This window comes from Syngnathus acus, chromosome 2, assembly GCF_901709675.1.
Source record: "Syngnathus acus chromosome 2, fSynAcu1.2, whole genome shotgun sequence".
NCBI lineage: Eukaryota > Metazoa > Chordata > Actinopteri > Syngnathiformes > Syngnathidae > Syngnathus > Syngnathus acus.
The window spans coordinates 19233259-19256191 of record NC_051088.1 but is presented as its reverse complement, the minus strand read 5'-3'; the positions used below and the strand labels follow the sequence as shown (position 1 = coordinate 19256191).

At 39.7% G+C, this 22933-nt stretch overlaps 1 protein-coding gene across 2 annotated transcripts in view; it reads left to right on the top strand.

Annotated features, from left to right (window-relative positions):
- xirp2a (xin actin binding repeat containing 2a) overlaps nt 1-22933 on the top strand; it is a 39604-nt gene continuing 16671 nt past the window's right edge. The window contains exons 1-3 of one of the 2 annotated variants that reach the window (XM_037265927.1): nt 1-370; nt 12912-13023; nt 21809-21954. In XM_037265927.1, coding sequence (XP_037121822.1) covers nt 176-370; nt 12912-13023; nt 21809-21954 — 453 coding nt within the window. In that variant the 5' untranslated portion in view covers nt 1-175. Of the gene's footprint in view, nt 371-12911; nt 13024-17700; nt 17887-21808; nt 21955-22933 lie in introns of those variants that run through there. The other variant, XM_037265937.1, reaches the window with a different exon arrangement.

The following is a 22933-nucleotide window of genomic DNA, read 5'->3' as shown; positions in this document are numbered from 1 at the left end:
TTTCCCTTTCTCCTCCTCCTTCCAGCCTGCTCAACTTGTGCAGCTCCTCGCACAAAGAGGAATCCTGCAACAATCTTTTATTCACCTTCTCTTAGTCCTTCATCTTCTCACCCACACGATACACGTCCTCGTCTGAAGGGAGAAGGAAGGTGGCGGATAGAGTTTCGTGAGTACAATGGAAATTCAATCAGGAAATGGAGAGGGGACTGCGAGCCCAGCGTCCTCAGGCATCCACTCGCAACGCCATCATGGGCCACAGGTAGAGACATTAGAAGATCCAGTTTTCAAAGAGGACCTGCAAGCTGCTAAGAGAATTGAAAGGTTTGACATCCCGCTTGACAGTCTCAAGAGGATGTTTGAGAAGTCCACCGTAAGTATAGAAACTCTTAAATTCCTTTATTCTTTGTTCCATTTGCCACTTTTTGCTTGTCAACAGAGTCCGAGGCTTGCCTTGTATTTTCCTGTGTCGCGTAGATTTCAACAAGGAAGCTGAAAAGAAATGTGAAAAATGCATGCAGAAGCCACAAGTAGCAGGCCAAACATCTGGTAGACAGATTACTGTGGGGAAATTACACACTTGGGAAATTTATCACCTCCCCATCATTTCTTTCTTTTTCTTTTTTATTTTTTTTTGTTATTGTGCAAAAATTACAAAACCAAGTAATCTCCACACAGGAAACACTGAAAACATTACAACCTTTTTCTTACCTACTCTCTAAATTCTTAGAAAATAATGTAGAAAGATGTGACATACTTTAATAAATCATTGGTAACTTAAGTATTGAAAACATTATTTGGACTTATTGTATTCTTTGGTTAAATTGAGTGCCCATGTCTCCTAATCTGTTTTTCCATCTCATCTGGCAACCTGAGAGGAAAGTCTCACTCATATTTTCCGAGTATCTAATGATGACTTTGAAAATCCCAGACGACCTACTTTTTGACCCATTGTGGTTATGAAATTTACTGCAGCAAGTTTTGGGATGATGGTGGATGGAAACTTCACCATGCTCCAAATCCTCTTCTCAATGCCAGAACACAATCCTGAGCCAGTGCATTATGGGGAACGTAGTCATGCTGTGCCAGTCAGTGGCACAGCACAGACACACTAGTACAGTGCCATTGGATAGTGCCATTCAAAACCCTGTTATTTGAGACAGCTGTACGGTTCACAAGGATTTCAAAATAACCCAGTAATTATACGTCGGCTGTAGCTGGACTCAGATCAAACATCTCTAAAAAGAGAGTGAACCAGGATCACTTGATGTCACATCTGGCAACAGAGGTATAAATACTCCACACAGATGATTTGAGCTAATGATCTGCATCAAAAACATAAAAGAGCCACAATTGCATATTTGGATGTTTTTTTGTTCTATTCAGTAGAGCAGAGAATGCTGATATTTGCTTTAAGCGTGTAGAATGACCCTGTTTTTGTCATTTGAACTTTTCTGGCAAAAGAAAAGCAGATAATTGGAGAGGTGTCGAGATATTTTTGGCTACACGTGATATGAAGCATTAGAGTTAATAATACTTGCTTTAGAGGTTTGACCAAATGGACTGCAAATTGCCTGTGCCTCAGCCTTCAGGTCATTATTGAATTGCTTGCGGACGCATTAACGTGCTGTTTGTAGTCTTTTTTTTCTGTTAACATCATTGTGTTAATATGTTCCATCTGTTTAATATTTTTTTTTTCCTCCAGTGTGTAGTTACATGAGAAAGGCTAAATCAGTCACCAGTCACAGAATTAGGTACACCTTCCATCCATGCATCTGTCCGTCCGTTCTTCCGTCCATCCATCTGTCCATCCATATCATTGTATTGTATATTAGTTGGCTCTATTACTCCTTCCTACGGCAAATCTTAATATTTGATGATGATTTTTTTGCCACATATTTTTTCTTGCTGGTCCCCATTTCAATTATTCAAAGGATGTCATGTCATTGGTTGGGCAGATTGACACGCTCCCAAGCGGTCATAGAACTTAAGTCCCCACTGTGGGAGTAAAGTCTGCTTCCATTAAGCCCGAGCGTACGGTGATGGGTAGATTTATCTAAAGTGCAAAGAGCATGTTTTCTTTGCGAGATGTGCTTTGGTGGAGGCAGGCTTGTGTTTAGAGCATGCATGTGACCTTTTGGTCATTGCTTTGCACACAAGGAAGAATGCAGACATGAAGATTTACATGCGTGGTACAGACTATGTCATCTCTTATCATGCCGGGGTCACCATGCACATACGCCACAACTGGAATGTACTCCTGTGCTGTATAATCACAACCGATTTAAGAACTGTATACATCCAGTATAAGACCATTTGAGTAAAGTATATCGTAAAGACCTCTTTCAAGTTCCAAAAACACTAACAATCTGACTAATTTGATTGAAAGTTAGTCATGATATGTAATTCCATATTGTTGCACCTGCTCGGTGTGGCTGGCCCCAAGGCAAGTGTTTTAAACAAAAGTGGCTAAATGCATCTCGCTGCTCTCATATGTATTTTTTGTTGTTTTATAGCTTGCAGAGCTGTTTTGTCCTCAGAGTATTGTAAATATAACAGTGACAAAAAAAGCTCCTCTCAAATAACACGCTACTCGTTCAGGGTTCCCATTTACTCATCAGATTACAATGATATTTTGTCTGCATTGCTTGATTGCATAATCCCAAACAACTGTATTGTACCATTTATCTGCATTGTATTGGATAAATAACACGATTCACATGACGTTCTGCACTGATGTATTGGCGGCTGTTGGCCAGCGGGTGGTAGTGCCGCATAATGTCATTCATAGGTTAGGATGTCATTGCTACCGATACCTTATTATCTCGGTTATTATCACCGGGAGGGGTTTACGTTTATAACCTTTATGAATATATGCATCAGTCCGTGAGATGATCACGATTTACATGTTAAATATCTCCTTCGGACCTTATTGTTATCTTTGAAACAAAAATCGAAAGGGGTGTCAATGTTTATGACAGATAGAGGAGACACCATAAAGAAAATCATTCCGGGGATTTGTGTCATTTGATTCTTGATGTCCTGGCAAGGTAATGTGACATCATGAGGAATAAATTTAGAGAGCAGAGCTGGTGGCCTGGAATGTTCTCTCAGCATAGGCCAGCATGTTGCACAACTGAATTATATATCATCACCACCACTTACACATAGGGCTCATTTAGTTTAGTTTTTCACGTTCCTGTTTGGCAATTGCAAGCTGTCTGCTTCTGTGATTTTATTTTGTTTTGAAGCCATTACATAGAGTAAATCCTCTCCAGATAAACAGTTGTTTAGTCAAAACACACACGCAAAGAGGGGATCATGGGAAAATAGCCAATCCCTGAGGAAAGCCAAAAACCCATACACCAACATTGTTGATTGCACTCAGTTAAACATTAAATCAACCAAAAGTCAAAATGTGTGTGCGTGTAAAATAGTAATCCGGACTCAATGTGGACGCTGTCATCTTCAACAAGTCTATTGAGCTAGTAAAAATCCCATTAACTTTTACCAGGCATCTCTGGCGTCTCGCTTTCACTGATTCGAATCTTTTAATGGAGTTGGCAGCGGGGCCATTGGATGCCAGTTGCAAATCTGCAATGTGTTGATGACTTGTTGCTGCCCGCCTGGGCTCTGGCAATGGTTCCAGTGAGACTGTCAAATGTGGCACAGGAGTCATTTTAATAAGCAAGCTATTGGCCTTCATTTGCTCTGTCTTGTTTGTGAGTGTGCTCTGTCAGAAATACGGGTCGAGGCCAGGTTCAGTCTACTCCTCAAACATATGGGCCTCTATTTTCCTAGATGTAGAAATGTTGACGTATCATGATTATCCTGCAGACTTGCTGCATCTTTTTGAGAAATTGTCTCTTATGCGCCAAGGTGGGCGGTCGAGTGTACGGAGTGTGGGGTGCATCCTTCGTATCTGAGCGGCGCCTTTGACAGTTTGATGGCACAACGTTGGCTAAACTATACCTGCTGGGAGTAAATCCGGTGGAGTAGGTAGACTCGGTTTTTTGGGAGGGAAATGTAACATAGGCAGGCAGATTTTTAATTGAAATTGGATGTTTACCCCAACATAAAATATTAGAAATTATCATAATTCACTACAGGATGCATTATCGGGTGCCTCGGGGTGAAACATGACATACATGTCCATACGTCCACTGCCACAAGTAATTTTTCACATCTTACAAATATTATACATATTTGCTGTGTCATCAAACATTTGCATTAACAGTAGGTTAAGATGCATGATCTTATCATCTATCTATCCTTTTGTCACTGTCTTATCTTTCATCCCTGCCTGGCATCACATATAAAGAGAAGTTGTCTCCATGGTGAAATTCCCGATGAAAATTTTTGGCTTCTTATCTGCTGCTTATCTTATTGGACCTCATGAAAAGCAGACTGTGACGCAGAGCTTAGATGCCCATTGAACAAGAGGTTTGACAAGACTGAGGAGCGACAGCTGTGCAAAGGCCTTGTGTTGTGCCTCTGTGCTCTGCATGGTACTGCAAATCCGGAGACTATGATCCACCATGTTCATGAAAGTGAAACGTGCACGTACTCACACACGCACGCACTCTCACACACAGCCACCCACATGCATGCACACATACACACAAACACACACACAGTGAAGTCAAGAAGTGCATCAACAGTGATGGTTTCTCCTTCTAGCATTGAACCAGAACTTTCCACATTCATTCTGGTCAACACATTGGTAGCCATATTGGGTGTGTCTCAGCCAGGCTCTCCTACAGGGTATCTAATTTAGTTTCATATTCAAGTCAGTGAAGTTACTTCCAAATATTTCGACAGGAGAACACAGACCTTGGGTCGCATGGATAAGCACATTTAAGATGGATTTACAGACTGGAATAATCATAAATATCTCAATAAATTTACATATCTACTGCACTTACCGTAGGCTATCTTAAAAAAAGGCCTTTGATGGTGGTGACAGAGTGTGGCAGAATTGCTTCATCAGTGAAGGGAGATAATTTTTCTGACATGTCTTCAATCCCCAGCTGGATGTCTATTTTTGCCTTAATTCGAATGTCAATAGTTCAAAAATGTTAATAATTTCACTCAACTTCATTCATACAGCACTGCACAACAGCAGCTTTAAGTGCTGTACAAGGACAATAATTAAAAGAGTAATGCAATCATAGATAACTATGTAAATGTTAAAATCTAAATGTATTATGTACCACTACATTGTTGAAAGCCGTATGCAACGAAATTTCGTTTTGTACACACCTAGTGTTGACAAAATGACAATAAAGTTCTGTCTAAGTCTCTAAGTCTAAGTCTAAATAATATAAATACATATTTTTGTAAGGCCCCTCCCGGTCTCCCGGCGAAAATTCCACCAGCCACCATTGAAATTAAAATCAAGGAAAAGAGGTCAAAATTACATCAGTTTACCACACTGAAATCACATGCAACCAAAAATTAAGTACCTTTTTCCGGTTAAGCTTTAGAAAGAAGTTGGGGAACAACAAGCAAGGGTCCAGTGTCAATGTTAGTTCCTTGACCAGCCGTACACAGTTTTCGGAAGAGCTAAAAACAGAGCTACATCTCCAAGCCACATTGTAATACGTCATGTATAAATAGCAGTGCAAGCTGATGTGGCTGCTGATGCTCCCTGAACATCAAGATAGCATCAAGCATGATGAAAGAGAGTGAAATATGATTTATATTCTAAAAGGATGGAGCCAAAGCACTATTAAAAGCCAAGACTGCTATTTTATTGAAGAGTATGGAAAACAAAGATGCACTAAAAAAATAATGCACTAAAAAATAATGGAATGTACAGATAGAAACTCTAGAATTCAAATGAAGCTCACATTTTAGCAAATTAATCATGAAACATTAACACACGCGCACACACAAGCAGGGCGCTTCTGGCACAAATAACCTTTGGAATGACATTGAACTCATTGATCGTAACCCCGATGTTTTTGTGCAGCTTTGCAATGTGCTCCTGTTAAAAATGGAATCAGAGTGAGTCATCATTTGGTGCTGCCAACAGTTGTCAGTTGGTGGCCCCTGGAGGGTAATTACAGGAATTACTATATCTAAAGCCAACTTCTAGTCTGAGGATGTTTACATGTAGAGCTGATAAAAAGTTTAGGAATAATAATAAAACAAAGAAAAATGTCATGTAATATGTATTTTGTATCATTACGTATTTGACACTTGGCTTTGCTTATATACCAGCAAAAACAGGGAATAGTGACGGCACAGCAGGAGTTCAGATGGTTTAGGGTTTTTTGTGAGCCATGAATCAAAAAGCTCTGCTTCAGCACCGCCTCCTACTGCTGATTGAAATTGACACCAGGTTGCATCAGGAATGTCACGTGACCAGACCCAAAACACAGGTGAGATGTGACATTGCTCGGATGCATTAGTTGCAGTTTGACTGTCGCCTCTGTCTGATTTTTATTTTTCAGTAAGCTACAAAAAATGCCCTTCAAACGTATTTAATTAGTTGGGCTTGTGATTTTTGACGAGGTTCCCCAACGATGTAGTGTTTAATGGCATCAGAACTAATTGCCTTTCCATTTTTCATCCTCTCTAACTTCCGCCTTACTAATCAGTGCTAATTCGTGGTCCTCCATAATTGCCTGCTCTACTGTCCCTTCTCTCTCATTTCCCTCATTCATCAACTCCTCAAAGTATCCTAGTACTAGCCAAACTGCATATATTTTTCTCTTCCGCTTAATTGTTCAAGCTCGCGTACATGTCGTCATTTGTCCCTTGGTTGGCTTTTAAAGTTTTAAACTGTCAAGTTTCAAGCAAGTACCAAGTTATTGTGAAAAAAAATCACATCAAATTATTGGTGGTTCCAGCAAGTCATGTGTCAAGTCAGAGAATCTTATATAATGATATATATTTATTTTAATATTTCTATATACTAATATTACTTAGGAGAAGGGTGGCATACTGTCGGCCTAACAGTTCAAAAATGAAGGGTTTGATTATAGCTCTGGTCTTCCTGTGTGAAGTTTGCATGTTCTCCCCATAATGGTGTGGGTTTTCTCCATGTATTCCAGTTTCTTTCAAAACAATGCATGGTCGGACAACTGACCACTCCAAATTGTGTGATCGTGAGTGTGACTGGTTGTCTTTGTGTGCCCTGCGATTGGCTGGCGTTCAGTTTGGGTTCTATCAGTATAAAAATCCGCCATGTGGCTGTGCGATCCCTTCATTTGCGTGCTTTGCTGAAATTGGATATACGTTTTGGAGTCCCATACCACATGTTGGTCTGTCTTTTATACTTTTTGCATCTTTCACTGAGCCTTCAAGTTTATATAATCCCTTCTTCATAGTTTCACTCCATTTCACGAGCTTTTCCCTCGTCATATCACTCTTACTCAAATTTGTCTCCTCTGTGCCTATGTTTGTGTAAGATTGTCTTGCAATTGCTGTGTTTATCCATAATGATGGCTAGCAGATTTGTGCTGTTGCATGAGAAAAAAAAAAGTCTAAAAAAAAGCAATCTTTATTCCACTGAACAGTACACACATATCTTGCAAAGAGAGAAAGCAGATAATGAACAGTCCACAAACTGTGTGTGTGCGGGGGCGGGGGGTGGGGGGGTTAGTGTTGCATGAAAGCTTGGATGACCTTCAAAAGAAGAATGTTCAGTATTGCATAATATCAACAGAAGGCATGTGCTACTCGTGAGAGCAGGGCAAATGATTAGCTTTGACGTCAGGGAGCTAGCAAAAATTACACAATAAATTAAGAATGAATAAAGTGATGTGTAAAGTGATCCATCATCACTTGCTTGATCATCTTCTCATCTGCCATATCATTAGGTACATCTGCACCATCCATCCATCCATCCATCCATCCATCCATCCATCCATCCATCCATCCATCCATCCATCCATCCATCCATCCATTTTTTGAACCACTTATCCTCACGAGGGTCAGCCACCTCTAACTTCCCCCTTGACCCCCTGCCAGTGAAATAGGTGGTAAAAGATCATTTATTTATCTTAGACTTTCACCTTGGATTATTTTTATTGTCATTTATATGACATGGACTACTGGAATGAAGAACACTGGCTGAAGAAGGTTTGCCTGGCGCTGTGTGGGTTATGTCTGAGAGCTGCTGTGCCAGAAAAGCCATCAGGCACTTAGGCCAAAGAAATGTCACAGTGCTTGTGAGTGGTGTATGCTGCACGTGTTCCAGATGCAAGGTGCAATCTAATTTGAAATGATTTTCCCAAATTGTGAGTGACCTATTTTCTTGGCAGGCTCCCATGAGTCACTTACTGGCCACGAAAACCTGCATTACTCCACAGACATAATCATTAAATGACATCTCTGAGGCATTACATTCCTTTGCAAAAATACCGAGATAATATGTGAATTACAAATTGAATGGAGGACTGGTTGCATATGAAACACTCAATTAAATATATACCAGGATGGAGGGATGGCAAAATGATAGATTAAACGCATAATTTGTGGTTTGATTGTTGTGCTACTGCATTGAATATTTATATGTTACATAGTTTTCCCGAGCCCCTAAAAAGATCGAAACAAAAAGATAAAGCATGCGCTGCGGCGGCAAAATTCTGCCTCCACATTTTGGCAGACAGCCTCCTGCATGTGAGAGTACATGGGTTCACAATTGTCATTGGTGGTGTTCATCTATGAGCTAGTTCTCCTGATAAGCACATAGCCATAGATGTCTATTGCTAGCCAGTTTTTAACTTGAAAAGGTTTTGATCTTGACTGCACCGGAGGCGACAAATTAACTCCAGCACGCGTTCACTATGCCAGCTGTGGGCAGATCATTTTCACCGATAAGTGTCAAAACATTAAATCGGAATAAGATTGATCAAGGAAGATTTTCTTCACGGGCAAAAATATCTATTTACATTGCTATAACAGAGCTGGTTGTTCTGAGGGAGAGGTGCGTATATGGACAAATATATTGTTTCTCTCCAGAGCATTATAAACCAGGCAATTTGAAAGTTCTGGACGATAGGATGATGATATGCTAAAAACATAATTAGCGATTAGCACACTTTAATATTTCATGCTGAGCAGTGAAGTCGATTCAACCCTTAGTACAGCTTGGCACAGCTATGTTTGAAGATATTTCTAAATGTTTGAAGTGCTATTATAATATTTAGTCATTGTGGTATATTTGTGGCTTAAAATATTATTTTATTTTTATTTTTTTGTCTCAAAGTTGCAGCCTGTACCTCAGATGCTCAGGTTGCCAACCAATCACAGGGCACATATAGACACACATTTATTAAACCTTCAGTCTTCAATTGCCGCAAGAAACATGTTTTTGGAAGAAGGTAGAAAGCCAGAAACCTTGCACAAACAGCATGCAAAGTCCACATTATCTGCTTTCTCTCTTTGCAAGATCTGTGTGCTGTTCAGTGGAATAAAGGCTGCTTTATTTTTTTTCTACATTTTGATTTCTTCTATTTTTTTCTCTTGCAACAGCACAAATCTGCCAGCTATAATTATGGGTAAACACAGAGATTGCAAGACCAACGAAGGCACAGACGAGACAAAAGTTGAGTAAGAGTGATGAGACAAGGGAAAGGCTGATGGAAAAAGTATAAAGGACAGATCGACATGCCAAGACGTGGCTACGTCTTGCCGATGTCGTAGTTTTATTTGTGGATCAAAAGTTGTCATGACATTTCCCCTTTTGCTGTCATGGTACCCTTCTGTTTTGGTATCACAAAAACGAAGTGAACAAAAGTTCTGCAGAAAAACAATCAAAACCGAGCTGTAGAAACCAGAAGTGAATTCATATTAAAAGGGACTCAAATTTAGCAGTGCTCCTGAATTGCAAGTTGAAGTCACTTTTTATTCAATACTTTCGAGTTCTAGCACCCTTCTGCCCAGTAATATTTCTTACAAAATCAACATATTTCTAATTGCCAGGTTAAAAAGTAGAATAAGACACAGAACAAACAAGAGAGGACAAATAAATCACATTAAGCGGAGAAAGGTCGACTGTACTCCTAGAAGACCACAAATGCATAAGATTATTAAAATCCAAGTCTGAGCAAAGATTATTGGTAGAAAACGAAACTAATAGAGGTTGACACAAGACAAAAACGTAAAGTTTCGGTCTGCGTGACGGTCGATCAGTCAATGTCTCCTTCTAATAGGCAGGGACCAATGTGACGAATCTATGAAGGATGGCACAGAGTCATGTCTCCAGGCAATATCATGTGCACATCACTGTTACCATGGTTTCACCATTTCCCCAGTTGAATGGCCTTGCAGTTGGTTTATATCACAGGAAAAGGTCCCAGATGGCCAGAATTGATTTCATTAGCTGAAATTCTTTTAAGTGGATCAAAATTTCCCTTCCCATGAATTGATTCTCCATTGTGAAGGTTTGCCATTGTTCAGACAGATTCCCATGATTTATTCTTACTGATTCTTCCTTCTGTAAATGTGCTGGAGACCCATTCACCTTCACCGGCATAAGTGAGACCCTTTTAATTTTCCCCTCGTTCTTCCTCCACATGGGGACTGAAAAAGTACCGTATTTTCCGGACTATAAGGCGCACCTAAAAACCTACAATTTTCTCAAAAGTCGACAGTGCGCCATATTGTCCGGTGCGCCTTATATATAGACCAAATTCCTAAATTCACACTGGCCCGAAGCATTGTGTCATGAAATCAATCATAAGTGGCCCGCTGAAGACTATGAATCATGAATCAAAAAGACTATGGATCATTATTTTGTGATTATAAAGTAATTTGTTGCGTCTGAAGTTGAAATAAGAAAGATAAAATGGAGAATGATTTGATTTGGATTAAAAATCTGACATGATGCATTAATGGTGCGCCTTATAGCACCATATAGTATAAGGACAAAGTTTTAAAATGGGCCATTCAGTGAAGGTGCGCCTTATAGTCCGGAAAATACAGTACTGTAGATGCAAATATGTATATAAATTTGCACACAACTGAAAAATGTCGGAACATTGCTGCTGGTACTACTACTCTATTCCTTTGTTTTGGTTCAAAAACGCCCATTGTGGACATGAATTCCGTAGATTTCGTTGTGCCATATGTCATTCCTGTACCCAGTCCAAGTACCATTTGTAATATGTACTTGTTTTCAGTGAGTAACATCTGTGATTCCCTTCTGTTGTGAAGTCAAAGGCACATTTTGTGAAACATCAAGCACTGGGGAGTCACTTAAAACCATGTGACGATGCTTAGTGCAGCTCAGTGAATTGAGCTTCATTCGAGGGGAGAGTCACTCGAGAAAGAGTCAGAATGACAGTGACAGAAAGGGGATGATTATGAACTCTCCATGATGGCTGTGAGTGTGTGATAGTTTGAGAGGGGGATGCAAATGAGAACGTTTGGGAGATTTGCAGGTTTGACAAAAAAAATTTTCTCTGAGTATTTTTTTTTTAAATAATTGGTTGACATCTAATAACTGCATGATTTTGCCACAGGCACCGTGTGCATTGCGTGACTAGAGTGGCTCCATTTTGACGCCCTGCAATTCAAAGACCACTACGGGGAAAACATAATTTGCATAAAACAAACACCCATACATTTGCAAACATGCACACACACTCACTGAATTTGCAAATGGAAAAACATGTCGTGTAGACTGACTTCTAAGTTGTGACAAAATGCTTGCGGAAGAAAAACATTTCACCAAGGACGCGTCCTCATTGACGATTTTTTTCCTAACGTGGAGAATTAATGAAATACAGCAGGGTAGAATCTATTCATGTTCAACCAAGTGTACTTCCACCCAATGCATATCGTGCTCACCCATATATTTACTTGTGCACCAAATGGGCAGCACTTTTTGTGATTGTAATTGCCAGCCAGTAAACCTGGATTCAAATCTGACTTTGTCGGAATGTCATTTCGACAACATGCCCATTCCCTATGGATCGACCTATACAAGCAGACATGATTGTGTACAGCTGTACTCCATCCACTCCATTTCATCTCTCCATCTGGTTTCCAAAAAGAAAGTGCTCCTCAGTTTCCAATTATATGTAGCTTTGGAATTATGAAGTTTTGCCAGCAGTTTTGTCAACTAACTTTAGCTCTTACACTTGATTGGCTTTTGAGTCCAAAGCAAAATTGGCTTCAGAAATTTAACGTACTCTATTTTTGTGCTCAGCGCCAGTCTAACAAAGTGCAGAGTAATTGTGCGACTGGGTGGAGTTTTCTATCTTTTGTTGATTTTTTTTAGACTTTTTATGACAAGCTAAGCAAATACCCCGATGCCTTGCCCAAACATACAGCCCTGATCATCCTAGACTTTGGTTAAATCCATTACTGGTTATTTCTCCACATAAACATGCCTGCACCTCTGAGATAAAGAAATCATGATCGACTGATCCCTCTCATAAATATTAATGTTTATTTCTACTAAATGGTGTCTTGAAATTGCAGATTACCTAGAGCAAAGTTCTTGGCAGCATAGTAATGACGTTGCACTGACGATCCATCGAGAAATCTTATTGCTCGCTTCTTCTTTAGGAATGGCATTTTGTTAAGGCTGCAGTTGTTTTTATTAAGTGCTCTAGAAATAAAGTTCAATTGAAGAGCGGCACAATATCATGGACTGAAAATGTAGATACAAATTTAGTGTGAGAGAAAGTGAGAGATCCCCTTAATGATGATCTACTGGATTTTTCTTCTTCTTCCACTCTCGAGTGTTGCGTTGTCCTTTTATTTTACGAATGAAACAAACTACCTATGGATATGACTTTATTTTTTATTTTATTTTTTTTTTTTTAAATACATGGGTAAAACAGCTGCTGTTCTGAGATGACCTGAGGTGTCACCTTTTGTTCAACACAAAAAACAAAAGTGCAGGTGTTGTGATGTGACAGCTCTCCTCCTTTTGTTCTCTCTGTAACCAGGAAGTGACAAGCATCCATGCATCACCATCCAAACAAGCGACATCCAGATGTATTGTGCTGCCCGATCAACCACGAGATAAGACAATGGCCTTTTGTCTGGATGACAGTTTTTGTGAGTACTTTCAATGAAAATGTAATGTAGATGTGTGATGGAAGTTCCGGTGTTCTTCACAGGCTCTTTCAAATAACACATTTTGCTGTAGAACATGGAAAAAGGCATCTTGGGAACACTCGATTATTCTTGCCAGATAAGACTCCCGGCCTGGAACACTTTTAATAAGGACACTTCACTCTCAAAAGATAACTATGTCTTTTAGATGCTATGCCTTCGGACTGTGATAGCAACAGTGGAGAACTCGCCCGTAGTTTGTTTTCAGCTGATTGTGATAACGGTGTGTACACTAAACTGTGAGTGTGTGTGTATGAGTGTGTGTAAGCACGTGTGTGTTTGTGCATGTGTTGGCCCAGTTAACTCACAACTCACTATTCATTCTGCTTCAAAATTCAATGCCCCCCAAGGTCGTACAATTGGGAATTTCACCAAAGGTTTGGGAAAAATACAGTACGAGTAGCACATAAACTTGCGAGTTCAAACCACCACCATGTCAGCGTCATGCAAGACCTAGGCGAACCTCATGAGACCTTAGCTCAGCGAGGATAAACAAAGAGGCAGGCACACTTTAAAACCATACTGCCCTTATAGCGTGTACACAACTTGTTATGTAATACTTAGTATGTATAGTTGGCACTAGCAGGCTTCTATTCCCAACTGCATAATGTAGATGTATACTGTACAGGACAGGAGTCAAAAATAATCAATCGATAATAAATCGATTATCAAATTAATCGCCTCATATCCTAATGATTGAGTAATTATTTCCGGCTCTCAAAAGTAATTATTATCTGATTTCTCTATTCCTTGATGAAATCTGATTTATTGTTTGTGTTTAATCAAAATAAGATATCTGCAAACATCTGCTTTTATTTTGAAAAATTCTATTTGATTATTCCACAAAAACCTTTAGAAATAATCATCCCAGCCCCCCTATGTAGGGAAGGGAAAAAAAATCTGATTGCACTTGCATTTTAATAAAGGCACCATCACGCAACAAATTCAGGTGTAATCAGGAAATGATTGAATTCATTCAATGCCCAAATAATCTGCGATGCATGTGGGCTGGCCGAATAAATTCATGCACTATTCAATCAGAATGGCTCTGTGGGTGTGCGCCTCCAGTACAAAGGTGACATGTTTTTTTTTTTGGCATTGAGCTAGATGTCAAACTATTTAAAAAAATCTCCCATGTTATTTTTATTCTTTTAATAACAACATTGCTTCTCATTGCATGTACAAAAGTTGTCCATGCATCCCATAAACATCGATTTTATTTTACTTACACATACTAAATTTCAGTCGTATGAATAAATTTAGAACCACTCTCTGATAAATGAGGCTCCAGGTGAGCTGTGGCTCATTTGCATAATATAGTGCCAGTCTTTCAAAACAATTTTCATCAAGGAAAAAATTGGAATTCAAAGTGTGTGACTTTATTTTGGAGTATTTTATCAAAAGCTTTTTATTGTAGATCTGCAGATCACAGCAGAAACACAAATGTAAACAAACAAGCAAACAAATTGGGAGCTTCACTAGGCCAATACACCTTTGGAACCCCGCAAGGAATTTAAAGCTGGAGCTGGCTGATGATCCTCTCCCGTCATGTTCTCCTGACCGCGTAGCGGCTTTTGTCGTCGCTGACAGGTTGTCACTGACGTCGCGTAATCTGCAGGGTCAAATGACTGACAGTGGCGGCAAGAGTTGTTCTCGAGTGGCAGGAGTCGTGCTGGGGGACTTTCTTTCTCGCAAAGCCGTCAAGTTTAAATAAAGCACAGTGGTGCGGTAACTCTTCTTTAAACAGATGCAAAGCTCTCCCACATATCCCCCTGCAACTGCTCTATATGAATCCTTGTTTACTTGTTACAACTACATGTGTCACTCACTTGCTTCATAAAATAATTCAAGACCAAAGCTCTGCCCCGAACCGAATAATGCATTTTGTTTTATTTTCTACCACATCCAGCATAATGGTACCTTAAAACAAGTTTTGGAAATGTTATTTTACAATTGTAACCCTCCAGGACATCTCTCATTGTGTTGTCAATAGGGTTGTGACTTTAATCTTTTAATTACAATGAATTTATTACAAATAAATGTACATGTTAAAACAGGGGTCTCACTCATAGCCCACTGGGTATGTTTTTTTTTTAGCACCCCCCTATTGGGCATCACAGTTTAATGTAAGCGTTTTTTTACCGTGTCGTTATGCTGGCTGCTTTACTTCCTTTTTTCAAAAGGGACTTATGGCCTTCCATAGTACAGGCCAATGACAGCTTTAAGGGAAATGTAAAGCTGACATGATGCCAAGAAGAATAAAAAGATCCTGCCACATCTTTTTCAAAACCTATGCTGAAGAGTGAGGTTGCCAACGAGAAAAGCCAATTTCAAGAAAAATGGGGGACAGATTTTTGTGTTTGCACAGGGCCACACTGACATATTTTCATTGCACAGGGAAAATTCCAATGATCATGAAATTAGAAGTCAGTACTCAGCTCAACATGTACCAGGGGAGATGAGAGAGAAAATGAGGAACTATTAATTTTCTGAACGGCTATTAAAAAAGATTGAGAAGATTAAATTCATTGTACTTTTTTTGGAATACTTGAACCACTTTTTTTTTGGTGGAATACACACACCAATCTCCAGGGGCCCCAACGTAATTTGCGTATGAGACCCCTGTATTAAAAAAGGAACAAATTTTAATTCAATTTTGTGATTCAAACAATGCAGAACATTCCCACAGTGTCTTTATAAAGCTGCACATGTCAGAGCTTGTTTAATGGCTGCTAAAAGAAAAGAATCGCCCACGTTATGACTAATCAAAGACAAATTTCATTAAAGGAAAAAAAGAAACTAGATGATGGAAGCGTTCTTTTGTCCAATTTGTAAGAGCTTGCATCCCCCCACAGCGATTCAAATGTCAGAAGAATAGGTACATATGACATGCCTCTTTCAAATGTGAGGTACCATAAATTAATTTCTGTTAATTGTTTATCATTCAAAAACTTAAGCACAAGCATAAAAAAGAAGCTATTCTTTAGTTTTACTTTGGGTAGTTAGTGTAGGCTTTCGTTCGGTATTCTATGGGAGTGAGTTTATTTTTCACTTTAGGAACAGGAAATCCATGTGCAATTTCAGTGGGATTATCAGCCGAGTGCAGCCTCTCCTCGAGGCCGATAACCGCACTTTTCTCTGGTCAATGGGCTGCCAACAACAGCTCACGGGATGGGCTCAAGTCAGTAAATACAAGTGATCACGGCTAATAATAGAGAAAATAGACATGAATAATTCATGTGAAATGGATTTAAGCTTGTATTGGGGGAAGGATAATGCACCAGAAAAAATGAATGAAAGGCTTTGCGTTGAGGTCAATGGTTTATGAAGGGATCCCTGCTTATGTTGTAGGCCAAGGCAACACCGGAGGGATAAAAGAAGAACTGTTTCAGTAAAATGTGTGCTTCTTTTATTTTGAAAGTTGTGCTTTACATGTAGATTAGTACAGGCAAGGTAGCAAGCAAGACCTACAACTTGTGTTTGTAGTGTTCCCACTATTTACCAATACTATATATTTAATGACTTTTAAGTAAATACTTTTCCAAAACAAAAAAGACTAGCAAAAAACCATGTAGCACATGCTGCAACATGCACTATTTATTGGAGAGATGCAGTATTTCCTTAAAATAAGATAAGGCAGAGAAGGTCCACTTCTAATCTGGAAGAATATTCATTGTTTCCACAAATCAAAGAGAATATACATCACAGTAATGTGGTATGATAGCCTTCAATTTATTGACAGGCACCTGCAGGAATTTTAGAAAAAGTGTGTTTTAATGAGTGTAAAGATTTGAATAAGTTAAACAGTGTTGAAAGCACGTGTTCCCAGTGAGTTAAACTGTGCATGTCTGTTTTGCTTTTTATTTGGTCTTAAGTCATTGTGGGTGTGAATACGACAAACGTGATCCACCAACAATCAGAACCTTTCCATTAAATGCTCCATGTAAGATGAAAGAAGATTGATTTGTTTGAGTCCTGTGGCAGGTCAAGGTACGTAAAGTACGTTTATAAGGAACTGCAAGCAAACCTCCACACATAGTTGATATAAAGATTTGCTAAGAATTTGTGAAGTGGGCACTTGAAGACAACCTTCCATATTGATTGTAGTGCATGTTTAATCCACCCTCTAAAGCTGTGCGTCTGCCAGTGGGATGGTTTTAAAAATATATAATAAAGATGATGATAATAAGAGTTCAATTCTACAGTGATTCAGTGAAATATGATTTATTCATTAATAAAATATGATGACGTCTAACACATATCTACACAAAGCGCCCTGATCAAATTCACAAAAATCGCTTTGGAAACTCCCTTGGTATGCCAAAATGCGCTTTAAATCATGACCAGTGCAGAGCACAGTTTTTTGGATTACAGGTTGTCAAGCTCACGAGAATGTGAGTAACCTCATGCCACAGACGGGTGAATATAGAATTTTTTATCGTATTCTCCATACTGTATGTTAAGTCTGCGTCCATAACGCCGCTGTGACATAAGTTAAAGGGCATGCCGGGTACCTTGATACTTGATTCTAAAAAAAGGCCAAGGCACATGCACCAATCCTCTCCTGTAAGTCCATCCTATTTTTTTACGAAGGGGGATTCTAAAATAAAATCAGCTGTCACTGCATGCCAGGGCCTCACTGCTGAGCAGCACGCGGCTGGAGCTGGCCTCCAAGCTATTGCATTGGTCTCTATCCAGGACTTGACTTGTTTTATCAAATAAGTATTTCTTTCTGGAGTTGCAAGGCCTTTTGCTATTCAGTGGGATTCTATTGACATCACTTGTTCAGTGTGTCCTAGGCAGAAGGTAAGCAGTCATTGTGAATTACCGGAGAGCTTCTATAAAAATAAGCACGTACGTACAAATTGATTTCAGCCAAAGAAGTGGAAGAGAACATTGGAAAAAGGATTTGTGCTTATAATGAATTGTTTTAATGGCTGGGAGGTAGAAAAGAAAGAGATTGTGGTATTGGGTTGCTGTGCTGTAAGCTCCAAAATGCGATATTTCTGACTCCACAAGGAAACGCTTTCTGTTTTCGCCATCGCTGGCGACAAGCTCATCGGCAGTATTCTGAGAGTGTGGCGAATGAGAAACAAAGTGCTTAGCTGAGCACAAGGAAGCACTCCAGGGCAATCTGGTCTACATGTAAAGAACTTATTCTGATAGATTTGACAACTCAATTATTGCGCCTGTTTTGCTTTCATCTATGAGGAGAAAATCAGCCTCCGTGGCTGACATTTCAATTAGTCCAGCTCATTTGGGGCGATCTCGACAACCCTCACCAACCGAAGACTTTGGTTTGTGATACAAAATTGGGTCGCTTAAGGCGTATGGTGTGTGGGAGCCCCGAGAGGGAGCTGTGACACCATCGTGTTTAGTCCGGGCAGTATTCTTGCCTTGCCATGTAACCCTTAATCACTGAAATAACTCATTTGTCTCCGTCTCTCCTCAGCAGGCGTGCAGGAGAGTCAGGGAGGCCACTCAATTTCTGAATTTGCACATTTTAGCCAAACCAGCATGTACATTTAAGCACTTATGGTGTAACGCTGTGAATAAAATCAAAGTGTATAACACATCAGCAGAAGTAAAACAATGCAGATGATAGCAGTTTCTAAGGTTTCCTGGCGCCAAAAGCATATTCGTTATTGAATGCCCATAATAATTAGGATAGGGCCATACTTCTTTTATGTCACGCTCACATAGCACGGGCCTCTCCACCCCCCCCCCCCCCCTTACTAAATCTTTCCCTCTGCAAGAGAACATGATGCTGCGGTAACAGGCGCTAAATAAAAAGACCCGAGGCTGGCTAGCTCACCTTTGAGCTATGGCAGTTTTGCAGACGACATACCATTGAAAGAGGCTGTTGTCACTGCCGTCATGCTTCAAAAAGCAGGTCTCTGACTCTGTGACAGCTCCTGACCATGACGTGAGCATACATCTCTGGTGATAGATGAAGGCGTTATGCTTGTGCTTCTGTCATCGTGCTGGTGTGAGGTTTTAAGACAGCCTCAGGTGTAGGATATCTGACCTATATTTATAGGATAGACTCAGTAAAAAACGGTTTATTTTCAGATCCGACCGGCTGCCTATTACTCACCACACACTAACGTGCCGTTCGTAACAGAAAGCTTAAACTGGTGTCATGAGGACAGTATGTTTTTATCATGTGGTGCTTGAACCATAGTCATTAATACCACTCAAAGTCACTCTCTAAATTCGGTGGGCAACATTTTCCTTGTCAGGAGTTATTTCCGTTTTGGTCCCCCGAGGGCCATACTAGATTAATTGTATTTTTAGAATAAAATATTAATACATATGATTCGTTTCCCCAATCACAGTAGAAAGGTTTTAGCAGACAACAAACATATTCACCTCTATGTAAGCAAATCAATTCACAAAAAATTAACCGTGGCGTTTCAAGAGAAGCTGGAGTGCATCCCAGCTGACTCACTCAAGAATAACTAACAAGACATTCACTCCTAGTGTCTTCAGGGGAAGAAAAATACCCTGACTTTGCATTAAATCGATTAAGCCACCTTAAAACTATGCTGTTGAACTCTTAAAAGTGTGATTAACACATCCAGGCTAGTGGACTGGAACGCAAACTCACCATGCATATTTACACCGGGTTTACCGCCTGTGCCGGTGAGGTTCATGACTGGGATACACTTTTAAACAAATAGTTCATATAAGATCAAGTACATGATGTCTCTTTTTTAAGATATACCTGTATTTGTAGATGAAGTACTTTTCTATGTGATTTTTAGTGGCAGACCATTTTAATATGCCGTTTAAAATGCTAAATAAAGAATTAATAATGAAAGCCAGAGCAAATCTAATCCTCAACTCGATTTGATTAACTTAACGCTAGATAAAAGTATCAAATCTGATCAAAATTCAAAGCGAGTTAGGAAAACAATGCAGCATTTTCTATCCTAGCTAACTGTGTGAAAAGGAAGAGTAACACCCTGGATCAATTTCAAACTGACGTCTGGAGGTGAACACTACGCCATCAGTGACTTCTCTTACAAAGATTATTCAAAAACTTTCGCTTTGGCGGGCAGCACTGTCAACCATTCATCGCTCAACATCTCGGGAATTTCTGTGAACAGAACACAGTACCTTTATCAATTTGGTCCAGCTCTGAGCTAGAACATTAATCAAGCAGCATGATGGGGAAAAAAACATGACAAGAAACACACTGATTATTGTGCAAGCTTTCTTGTGAAAAATGCGTAAGAGTATAAAAAAAAATCACATTTTCTTCTGAGATGTGGTGGTGAATGAGGCTAAACAGAAAAAAAGAGCATGCGTGGGAGTGGATCTAGTCTGATGTGAGCTATAAATCATGCCTTTGACACTTTTTGTATATAATGTACAATGTCTTTAATAGTTTATAGCTCCTAGACACGCACTCCTAACTTTGGACGGAGTGATGACACTCTGTATTTGTGTCAGTTCTACAAAGAAAGTGATTTCTCAGTCCAGTTGTTTGTTCTAGCCTGGCCATAAAATTGTCATACCAATTCAAATTTTCAGTAGAAAAATATAAATAAATAAATTAATTACCGTATTTTCCGGACTATAAGGCGCACCTAAAAACCTAAAATTTTCTCAAAAGCCGACAGTGCGCCTTATAGTCCGGTGCGCCTTATATATGGACCAAATTCCTAAATTTAAACTGGCCCGAAGCATTGTGTCATGAAATCAATCATAAGTGGCCCGCTGAAGACTATGAATCATGAATCAAAAAGACTATGGATCATTATTTTGTGATTATAAAGTAACTTGTTGCGTCTGAAGTTGAAATAAAAAAGATAAAATGAAGAATGATTTGATTTGGAATAAAAATCTGACATGATGCATTAATGGTGCGCCTTATAGTCCGGTGCGCCTTATATAAGGACAAAGTTTTAAAATGGGCCATTCATTGAAGGTGCGCCTTATAGTCCGGTGCGCCTTATAGTCCGGAAAATACGGTAATTAGAAAAAAATAAATAAAAGGTGATTGGGTTAATATCATGACATTTACTGACTTTAAAGCCTTGTTGTGTGTTGAAACCACAATGTACACACTGCATTACATACATTTAAGTATGTAGAAACTGCATAGCCAAGCACAAACTGAGATAAATAAATGCAAGCATATTTGATGGCACAAATAGGATCTTCATTTTGCCCCAAAATGTTTTAAAGAATCAGGTGCAGCAGCGCTCCACAAACTCTTCTCATGACTATCACAATTCATACATATGCTGCAAAAACTGTATCTGATGACAAAAGAACAAGGCGTAGGATGTCAGCATGTTCAAAGGTTGCAGGTTGTGCCGATAATGAGCGAAAATCATTTTTATGTAGGTTTTTCTTTCATCCCACCACATTGTTGCCGCGAGAGACCCAACGTGTAAAGAGCTAAAAGGTCCAGTGTGGGTGTGTGCTGAGACACGGTGAAGCGTTCTGTGTTGCTTAATGATGCTTTGTAGCGCAGAAAAGTCAAATGCAAAATCAATGGTCTCCTCTAATTGGCAGTCCATGGGGATGCATTGAGCAAAATGGAGAATCATAAACTCGTGTGTGCTTATTGATGACTTTGTTACAGATTCTCTTGTCTTGAATAAATATAAAGCATCAATAAGAAAACAGAATGCTAAATAACTCAAGTATTGTCTCCACTCAGAGCCCAGAAATGATGACATTTTCACATTTTCATGTTTATGTGTGTATGTAGCTACAGAGGAACAGCCCATTCAGGGGAGTCGGGCTCCAGACGCCGATGACCGTGAGAGCAGCGAGTCTGTGTCACTAAAAGAGCGTCTGGCCATGTATCAAGCTGCTGTGTCCCACAAAGAGAGTACCAGCTCCTCCTCTGCGGCGGTAAGACCATCTATGCAGGATTTAGGTTAAAAAGTTAAAGTTAAAGTCCCAATGATTGTCACACACACATCTGGGTGTGGTGAAATTTGTCCTCTGCATTTAACCCATCCCCATGTGATTTTAATCCATCCCCTGGGGGAGAGGGGAGCAGTGAGCAGCAGCGGTGCCGCGCTCGGGAATCATTTGGTGATCTAACCCCCCAATTCCAACCCTTAATGCTGAGTGCCAAGCAGGGAGGCTATGGGTCCCATTTTTATAGTCTTTGGTATGACCCAGCCGGGGTTTGAACCCACAACCTTCCAGTCTCAGGGCGGACACTCTACCACTAGGCCACTGAGCTGGTTATGTGATGGTGTGCTGACAGACGGAGTCGTTCACAAGTTCACAGTTTTGTGAATAACTGCTTGAGTTACTAGTCCAAATGAAGAATAACATTCCTCAATGTAAAATTTCAATGAATTTAATCATCTATGCTACATAATGTCATAAAAATAAATCTCTGCTTGTAAGTGCCAAGACGGAAAACCACCGCTTTACGCCTGTGACCCTCCGGCAGCACTCACTGCATTAAAAACATCACACAATGATTGTGTAAAGCATATTACCACGTAGACCACTGGTGTCAAACTCAAGGCCCGGGGGCCAGATACGGCCCGCCACATCATTTTACGTGGCCCGCGAAGACAAATTGTGCATCAAATTCGTGTGTCATTACTAGAATTGCAAATTGTCTTCACTTTTAAAAATATCGTTTTTTTTAAAAAAAATATTTTATATATAGTTTGTAGTTAGTCTGATTTGAAAAGGAGTTATTTGTCAGTTTGTTTTGTAGCTTATACTGTATATATATAGGTGCTCATACATTTATTTGGGTTGACAATCATAATGGCCCTCCGAAAGAAACTATGACTACAATGCGGCCTGCGAAAAAAAATAGTTTGACACCCCTGACGTAGACTCAGGAACACTCAGTACACAG